This window comes from Petromyzon marinus (assembly GCF_048934315.1).
Source record: "Petromyzon marinus isolate PM22_M1 ecotype Great Lakes invasive population chromosome 73 unlocalized genomic scaffold, UKy_Petmar_22M1.pri1.0 chr73_unloc.5, whole genome shotgun sequence".
NCBI lineage: Eukaryota > Metazoa > Chordata > Hyperoartia > Petromyzontiformes > Petromyzontidae > Petromyzon > Petromyzon marinus.
Window position 1 is genome coordinate 115,342 of NW_027422611.1, and position 10,000 is coordinate 125,341.

Sequence of the window (10,000 nt, forward strand, 5' to 3'; positions counted from 1 at the left end):
CTCACCACCCTCACCACCCTCACCACCCTCACACTCACCACCCTCACCCTCACCACCCTCACCACCCTCACCACCCTCACACTCACCACACTCACCACCCTCACCCTCACCACCCTCACCACCCTCACACTCACCACACTCACCACCCTCACCCTCACCACACTCACCACCCTCACCACCCTCACCACCCTCACACTCACCACCCTCACACTCACCACCCTCACCACCCTCACCACACTCACCACCCTCACACTCACCACCCTCACCACCCTCACCACCCTCACCACCCTCACACTCACCACCCTCACACTCACCACCCTCACCACCCTCACCACCCTCACCACCCTCACACTCACCACCCTCACCCTCACCACCCTCACCACCCTCACCACCCTCACCACACTCACCACCCTCACACTCACCACCCTCACCACCCTCACCACCCTCACCACCCTCACACTCACCACCCTCACCCTCACCACCCTCACCACCCTCACCACCCTCACACTCACCACCCTCACCCTCACCACCCTCACCACCCTCACCCTCACCACCCTCACCACCCTCACCACTCACCCGCGCGCTGTGGCTCGTGAAGACGTCACTTGGGAGGTCACTCACCACCCTCACCACCCTCACCACCCTCACCCTCACCACCCTCACACTCACCACCCTCACCACCCTCACCCTCACCACCCTCACCCTCACCACCCTCACCACCACCCTCACCACCCCCTCACACTCACCACCCTCACCACCCTCACCACTCACCACCCTCACCACCCTCACCACTCACCACCCTCACCACCCTCACCCTCACCACCCTCACCACCCTCACCCTCACCACCCTCACCCTCACCACCCTCACACTCACCACCCTCACCACCCTCACCACCCCTCACACTCACCACCCTCACCACCCTCACCACCCTCACACTCACCACCCTCACCACCCTCACACTCACCACCCTCACCACCCCTCACCCTCACCACCCTCACCACACTCACCACCCTCACCCTCACCACACTCACCACCCTCACCACCCTCACCACCCTCACCACCCTCACCACTCACCCGCGCGCTGTGGCTGGTGAAGACGTCACTTGGGAGGTCACTCACCACCCTCACCACCCTCACCCTCACCACCCTCACCACCCCTCACCCTCACCACCCTCACCACTCACCCGCGCGCTGTGGCTCGTGAAGACGTCACTTGGGAGGTCACTCACCACCCTCACTACCCTCACCCTCACCACCCTCACCACCCTCACCACACTCACCACCCTCACCACCCTCACCACCCTCACCACGCTCACCACCCTCACCACCCTCACCACTCACCCGCGCGCTGTGGCTCGTGAAGACGTCACTTGGGAGGTCACACACCACCAGAGCCCTCTCCGCCATCTCCTCTCCTCCCTCCTCCTCGTGGTCGCCTCTCACCCCCTCGTCCATCGGCAGAAGGAGGCCCTCCTCCTCCTCCAGGGGGCCCTCCTCCTCCAGGGGGCCCTCCTCCTCCTCCAGGGGGCCCTCCTCCACCAGGGGACCCTCCTCCACCAGGGGACCCTCCTCCACCAGGGGACCCCCAATCGAGGGGGTCGAGAGCCCTGGGCGAGAGCGGCCTGGACACTTCAACTCACCCCAGGGGAACCGGTTCCCTATCTCTTAACGTTGCCCCATTGACTTCCTATGGGAACCGGTTCCCTATCTCTTAACGTTGCCCCATTAACTTCCTCTGGGAACCGGTTCCCTATCACTTAACGTTGCCCCATTGACTTCCTATGGGAACCGGTTCCCTATCTCTTAACATTGCCTCATTGACTTCCTATGGGAACCGGTTCTCTATCTCTTAACGTTGCCCCATTGACTTACTATGGGAACCGGTTCCCTCTCTCTTAACGTTGCCCCATTGACTTACTATGGGAACCGGTTCCCTCTCTGTTAACATTGCCCCATTGACTTCTTATGGGAACCGGTTCCCTATCTTTCAACGTCGCCCCATTGACGTCCTATGGGAACCGGTTCCCTATCTCTTAACGTTGCCCCATTGACTTCCTATGGGAACCGGTTCCCTATCACTTAACGTTGCCCCATTGATTTCCTATGGGAACCGGTTCCCTATCACTTAACGTTGCCCCATTAACTTCCTATGGGAACCGGTTCCCTATCACTTAACGTTGCCCCATTGACTTCCTATGGGAACCGGTTCCCTATCTCTTAACATTGCCTCATTGACTTTCTATGGGAACCGGTTCTCTATCTCTTAACGTTGCCCCATTGACTTCCTATGGGAACCGGTTCCCTATCTCTTAACGTTACCCCATTAACTTCCTATGGGAACCGGTTCCCTCTCTCTTAACATTGCCCCATTGACTTCTTATGGGAACCGGTTCCCTATCTCTTAAAGTTGCCCAATAGACTTCCTATGGGAACCGGTTCCCTATCTCTTAACGTTGCCCCATTGACTTCCTATGGGAACCGGTTCCCTATCTCTTAACGTTACCCCATTATCTTCCTATGGGAACCGGTTCCCTCTCTCTTAACATTGCCCCATTGATTTCTTATGGGAACCGGTTCCCTATCTCTTAAAGTTGCCCAATAGACTTCCTATGGGAACCCTTCCCTATCTCTTAACGTTGCCCCATTGAATTCCTATGGGAACCGGTTTCCTATCCCTTAACGTTGCCCCATTGACTTCCTATGGGAACCGGTTCCTTATCTCTTAACGTTGCCCCATTGACTTCCTATGGGAACCGGTTCCCTATCTCTTAACGTTGCTCCATTAACTTCCTATGGGAACCGGTTCCCTTTCTCTTAACGTTGCCCCATTGACTTCCTATGGGAACCGGTTCCCTATCTCTTAACGTTGCCCCATTGACTTCCCATGGGAACCGGTTCCCTATCTCTTAACGTTGCCCCATTGACTTACTATGGGAACCGGTTCCCTATCTCTTAACGTTGCCACATTGATTTCCTATGGGAACCGGTTCCCTATCTCTTAACATTGCCCCATTTGACTTCCTATGGGAACCGGTTCCCTATCTATTAACGTTACCCCATTAACTTCCTATGGGAACCGGTTCCCTCTCTCTTAACGTTGCCCCATTGACTTACTATGGGAACCGGTTCCCTATCTCTTAAAGTTGCCCAATAGACTTCCTATGCGAACCGGTTCCCTATCTCTTAACGTTGCCCCATTGACTTCCTATGGGAACCGGTTCCCTATCTCTTAACGTTGCCCCATTGACTTACTATGGGAACCGGTTCCCTATCTCTTAACGTTGCCCTATTGACTTCCTATGGGAACCGGTTCTCTATCTCTTAACGTTGCCCCATTGACTTCCTATGGGAACCGGTTCCCTCTCTCTTAACGTTGCCCTATTTGACTTCCTATTGGAACCGGTTCCCTATCTCTTAACGTTGCCCCATAGACTTCCTATGGGAACCGGTTCCTTATCTCTTAACGTTTCCCCATTGACTTCCTATGGGAACCGGTTCCCTATCTCTTAACATTGCCCCATTGACTTACTATGGGAACCGGTTTCCTATCTCTTAACGTTGCCCCATTGACTTCCTATGGGAACCGGTTCCCTATCTCTTAACGTTGCCCCATAGACTTCCTATGGAAACCGGTTCCCTATCTCTTAACGTTGCCCCATTGACTTCCTATGGGAACCGGTTCCCTATCTATAACGTTGCCCCATTGACTTCCGATGGGAACCGGTTCCCTATCTCTTAACGTTGCCCCATTGACTTCCTATAGGAACCGGTTCCCTATCTCTTAACGTTGCCCCATTGACTTCCTATTGGAACCGGTTCCCTATCTCTTAACATTGCCCCATTGACTTCCTATGGGAACCGGTTCCATATCTCTTAACATTGCCCCATTGACTTCCTATGGGAACCGGTTCCCTATCTCTTAACATTGCCCCATTGACTTCCTATGGGAACCGGTTCCATATCTCTTAACATTGTCCCATTGACTTCCTATGGGAACCGGTTCTCTATCTCTTAACATTGCCCCATTGACTTCCTATGGGAACCGGTTCTCTATCTCTTAACATTTCCCCATAGACTTCATTTGGGAACCGGTTCCCTACTCCTTAACGTTGCCCCGTTGACTTCCTAAGGGAACCGGTTCCCTCTCTCTTAACATTGCACCATTGACTTCCTATGGGAACCGGTTCCCTATCTCTTAACGTTGCCCCATAGACTTCCTATGGGAACCGGTTCCCTATCTCTTAACATTGCCCCATTGACTTCCTATGGGAACCGGTTCTCTATCTCTTAACATTGCCCCATTGACTTACTATGGGAACCGGTTCCCTATCTCTCAACGTTGCCCCATTGACTTCCTATGGGAACCGGTTCCCTATCTCTTAACATTGCCCCATTGACTTCCTATGGGAACCGGTTCCCTATCTCTTAACGTTGCCCTTTGACTACCTATGGGAACCGGTTCCCTATCTCTTAACGTTGCCCCATTGACTTACTATGGGAACCGGTTCCCTATCTCTTAACGTTGCCCTATTGACTTCCTATGGGAACCGGTTCCTTATCTCTTAACGTTGCCCCATTGACTTACTATGGGAACCGGTTCCGTATCTCTTAACGTTACCCCATTGACTTACTAATGGAACCGGTTCCCTATCTCTTAACGTTTCCCCATTGACTTCCTATGGGAACCGGTTCCCTATCTCTTAACGTTGCCCCATTGACTTCCTATGGGAACCGGTTCCTTATCTCTTAACGTTGCCCCATTGACTTCCTAAGGGAACCGGTTCCCTATCTCTTAACGTTGCTCCATTAACTTCCTATGGCAACCGGTTCCCTTTCTCTTAACGTTGCCCCATTAACTTCCTATGGGAACCGGTTCCCTCTCTCTTAACATTGCCCCATTGACTTACTATGGGAACCGGTTCTCTATCTCTTAACGTTGCCCCATTGACTTCTTATGGGAACCGGTTCCCTATCTCTTAAAGTTGCCCAATAGACTTCCTATGGGAACCGGTTCCCTATCTCTTAACGTTGCCCCATTGACTTCCTATGGGAACCGGTTCCCTATCTCTTAACGTTGCCCCATTGACTTACTATGGGAACCGGTTCCCTATCTCTTAACGTTGCCCTATTGACTTCCTATGGGAACCGGTTCTCTATCTCTTAACATTGCCCCATTGACTTACTATGGGAACCGGTTCCCTATCTCTCAACGTTGCCCCATTGACTTCCTATGGGAACCGGTTCCCTATCTCTTAACATTGCCCCATTGACTTCCTATGGGAACCGGTTCCCTATCTCTTAACGTTGCCCTTTGACTACCTATGGGAACCGGTTCCCTATCTCTTAACGTTGCCCCATTGACTTACTATGGGAACCGGTTCCCTATCTCTTAACGTTGCACTATTGACTTCCTATGGGAACCGGTTCCCTATCTCTTAACGTTGCCCTATTGACTTCCTATGGGAACCGGTTCCTTATCTCTTAACGTTGCCCCATTGACTTACTATGGGAACCGGTTCCGTATCTCTTAACGTTACCCCATTGACTTACTAATGGAACCGGTTCCCTATCTCTTAACGTTTCCCCATTGACTTCCTATGGGAACCGGTTCCCTATCTCTTAACGTTGCCCCATTGACTTCCTATGGGAACCGGTTCCTTATCTCTTAACGTTGCCCCATTGACTTCCTAAGGGAACCGGTTCCCTATCTCTTAACGTTGCTCCATTAACTTCCTATGGGAACCGGTTCCCTTTCTCTTAACGTTGCCCCATTAACTTCCTATGGGAACCGGTTCCCTCTCTCTTAACATTGCCCCATTGACTTACTATGGGAACCGGTTCTCTATCTCTTAACGTTGCCCCATTGACTTCTTATGGGAACCGGTTCCCTATCTCTTAAAGTTGCCCAATAGACTTCCTATGGGAACCGGTTCCCTATCTCTTAACGTTGCCCCATTGACTTCCTATGGGAACCGGTTCCCTATCTCTTAACGTTGCCCCATTGACTTACTATGGGAACCGGTTCCCTATCTCTTAACGTTGCCCTATTGACTTCCTATGGGAACCGGTTCCCTATCTCTTAACGTTGCCCCATTGACTTCCTATGGGAACCGGTTTCCTATCTCTTAACGTCGCCCCATTGACTTCCTATGGGAACCGGTTCCCTATCTCTTAACGTTGCCCCATTGACTTCCTATGGGAACCGGTTCCCTATCTCTTAACGTTGCCCCATTGACTTCCTATGGGAACCGGTTCCCTATCTCTTAACGTTGCCCCATTGACTTCCTATGGGAACCGGTTCTCTATCTCTTAACATTGCCACACTGAATTTTGATTGACAGCTTTCGTGACTGCAGGGATTCATATTCTTGGTTCTTTCGGTAAAGTCACCACCACGTAGAAGGGAAACAATAAAATAATAAAAATATAAAACAATAAAATTATTGTAAAACAATAAAATTATTATTCTTGGTTCTTTCGATAAAGTCACCACCACGTAGAAGGGAAACAATAAAATAAAAAATATATATAAAACAATAAAATTATTATTCTTGGTTCTTTCGGTAAAGTCACCACCACGTAGAAGGGAAACAATAAAATAATAAAAATATAAAACAATAACATTATTATTCTTGGTTCTTTCGGTAAAGTCACCACCACGTAGAAGGGAAACAATAAACTAATAAAAAATATAAAACAATAAAATTATTTTTCTTCTTTGGTTCTTTCGGTAAAGTCACGTAGAATGAGAATAAAATAATAAATTGATAAAATAAAATAACACAATAATATTCTCACGACGTTTCGGCCACAACACAAGCGGCCTTCATCAGGTGAAGGGACGAGACTGTCTGGTAGGACAGCGCTGGAGTGAGAGAGCCACGTTCAGATCACGGCCTTTAAGCTGTGTGAGAGGAACAAAGCGCCTTGACAAAGGAATTAGCATATAATTTAGCATTGAAATGGCTGAATGATTAGCTTGTGACTGGTCACAGAAATAGCTATGTTAAAAGTTAAAGCATACACATCCGCAGAGGCACCCCTTGATAAAGGAATTAGCATAGAATTTAGCATTGAAATAGCTAAGTTAAAGCATACACATCCGCAGAGGCACCCCTTGACAAAGGAATTAGCATAGAATTTAGCATTGAAATAGCTGAGTGATTAGCTTGTGACTGGTCACAGAAATAGCTACGTTAAAGTCAGAGCATACACAGTCACCGAGGCACTTAGTACAAATCAAACAGGAGAATTTAGCATTGAAATAACTAGGCGAATTTAGCATTGAAATAACTGAGTGATTAGCTAGTGACTGGTCACAGAAATGACTATGTTGAAGTCCAGGCCTACACATCTGAGCTATTCACAGTACTATATAGTGAACCAATAAAAAAACTAAAATATAAATGACCTCAATGTTATCAATAAACTTTATATATTCTCCAATCAGCTAAGCTACCAACAATAAGTCGTTATATATCACAATGCTATATGGCGAAAAAATGGGTGGATTCTTACCCTCACCTTTAGCACCACGGATAGCTACGGGCCCCGTTCAGACGGACGAGTTCATCCATGGTCGGAACAGAGGAGGGGGAGAGAGACAGCTGCGAGGCCCTAGTATGCTCCATATTGTAAAACTATACCATTAACCGTGGTGTGAGAGGTATTAAGAGTCAATGCTGGCGAAAGAGCTGCGGTCTGAAGGTCATCGTAAAATACAATTAATTAAGAACAGAAATGATTTAAAACATCTTTCCAATGGTTACTAAGCCAGAATCCATCTTCTCGGTTGAAATTGCCTCTGTGCTTGTATATGTGAATGGCCTCATGAACGAATCTCTCATGGTAGCCGGTTGGTTTGCAAAGAACCTCCGTCTTGGAGAAGTCAATGTCATGTGAGTGGGTGATTTCGTCACCACCACCACGTGGTACCACCACCACGTGGTACCACCACCACGTGGTACCACCACCACGTGGTACCACCACCACGTGGTACCACCACCACGTGGTACCACCACCACGTGGTACCACCACCACGTGGTACCACCACCACGTGGTACCACCACCACGTGGTACCACCACCACGTGGTACCACCACCACGTGGTACCACCACCACGTGGTACCACCACCACGTGGTACCACCACCACGTGGTACCACCACCACGTGGTACCACCACCACGTGGTACCACCACCACGTGGTACCACCACCACGTGGTACCACCACCACGTGGTACCACCACCACGTGGTACCACCACCACCACCACGTGGTACTACCACGTGATACCACCACCACCACGTGGTGCCACCACCACCACCAGCTCGCTCCCTCCCCAGCGGGGCGAGTTAAAAGCGCGCGCGCGTTTTTTTCTTTGAACAAAATAAAGTTTCGAAAAATATTTCACTCAGATTTGGGGAGCGCTGGGCCAACTCCACCCGCGGGTTCGATTCCCGCTCACGGCCAACACCGATTATTATTATTATTTTTATTATTATTATCTGAAACCGGTTCTGGGCCATCCCCAAGGTCGACTCGGCCTCAAACGAGTAGCTGGTGCGGTTGAGTTAAAGGCATCGCCGCTAGGGAGACAAAGACGGCCGCGCCGTGGTGCTGGACACCCACAGACCCACAGGTGCGGCTCGCTAACAGCCCTTTGCCCCAACAGTCTGTTCAGGCTACGCAGGGGGGATCTTTGTCTTTTGCCTTTGCTGCAGATGACACCCACAACACGCGCTGTCAGGCTGAATATATTTATTTATTTTTTATTGACACATCAGCCACAAAAAAGCACAGATCCGCTCGACCCACCTGCCAACTCGCTCGCTCACTCACTCACCCACTCACCCACTCACCCACTCACTCACCCACTCACCCACCCACTCACTCACACACTCACTCACACACTCACCCACTCACCCACCCACTCACTCACTCACCCACTCACCCACTCACTCACTCACACACTCACTCACACACTCACTCACCCACTCACTCACCCACTCACCCACCCACTCACTCACCCACTCACTCACTCACCCACTCACACACTCACTCACTCACACACTCACTCACACACTCACTCACACACTCACTCACTCACACACTCACTCACTCACACACTCACTCACTCACACACTCACTCACTCACACACTCACCAACTCACTCACCCACTCACTCACCCACTCACCCACTCACTCACCAACACACTCACTGACCCACTCAAAGGGTTTGTCCACTTCCTCCGATATCTGAGGCTTCGCAATCACCACTCACACACACAACTACACACACACACAACTACACACAACTACACACAACTACACACACAACCACACACAACTACACACACACACAACTACACACAACTACACACACAACCACACACAACTACACACAACTACACACAACTACACACAACCACACACACACAACCACACACAACACAACCACACACACAACACAACTACACACAACACAACCACTCACAACCACACAACCACACACAACACAACCACTCACAACACAACCACTCAACACAACCACAACCACACAACCACAACACAACCACACACAACACAACCACACACAACCACTCACAACACAACCACACACACAACCACTCACAACACAACCACACACACAACCACACACACACACAACCACAACACAACCACACACACACAACCACACACACAACACAACCACACACACAACACAACCACACACACAACAACTCACAACACAACCACACACAACACAACCACACACACAACCACACACACAACCACAACACAACCACACACAACCACACACAACACAACCACACACAACACAACCACACACAACCACACACAACACAACCACACACAACACAACCACACACAACCACACACAACACAACCACACACAACACAACCACAACACAACCACACACAACACAACCACTCACAACCACAACACAACCACACAACACAACCGCCGTTGCCACCAATGC

At 50.0% G+C, this 10,000-nt stretch overlaps 2 protein-coding genes and 1 long non-coding RNA gene across 3 annotated transcripts in view; all 3 read right to left on the minus strand.

Annotated features, from left to right (window-relative positions):
• LOC116937458 (heterogeneous nuclear ribonucleoprotein R-like) overlaps positions 1-1,456 on the minus strand; it is a 30,483-nt gene extending 29,027 nt beyond the window's left edge. Inside the window, exon 1 of the mRNA XM_076058433.1 lies at positions 1,343-1,456. Within this exon, the coding sequence (XP_075914548.1) occupies positions 1,343-1,456 (114 nt within the window). The remainder of the gene's footprint in view (positions 1-1,342) is intronic.
• Positions 1-10,000, minus strand: part of LOC142908148 (uncharacterized) — a 219,794-nt gene that overhangs the window by 77,524 nt on the left and 132,270 nt on the right. The window lies entirely within an intron of this gene.
• Positions 9,618-10,000, minus strand: part of LOC142908146 (uncharacterized) — a 20,287-nt gene continuing 19,904 nt past the window's right edge. Inside the window, exon 3 of the mRNA XM_076058423.1 lies at positions 9,618-10,000. This exon is cut by the window's right edge and continues 2,272 nt beyond it. Coding sequence (XP_075914538.1) covers positions 9,741-10,000 — 260 coding nt within the window. The 3' untranslated portion in view covers positions 9,618-9,740.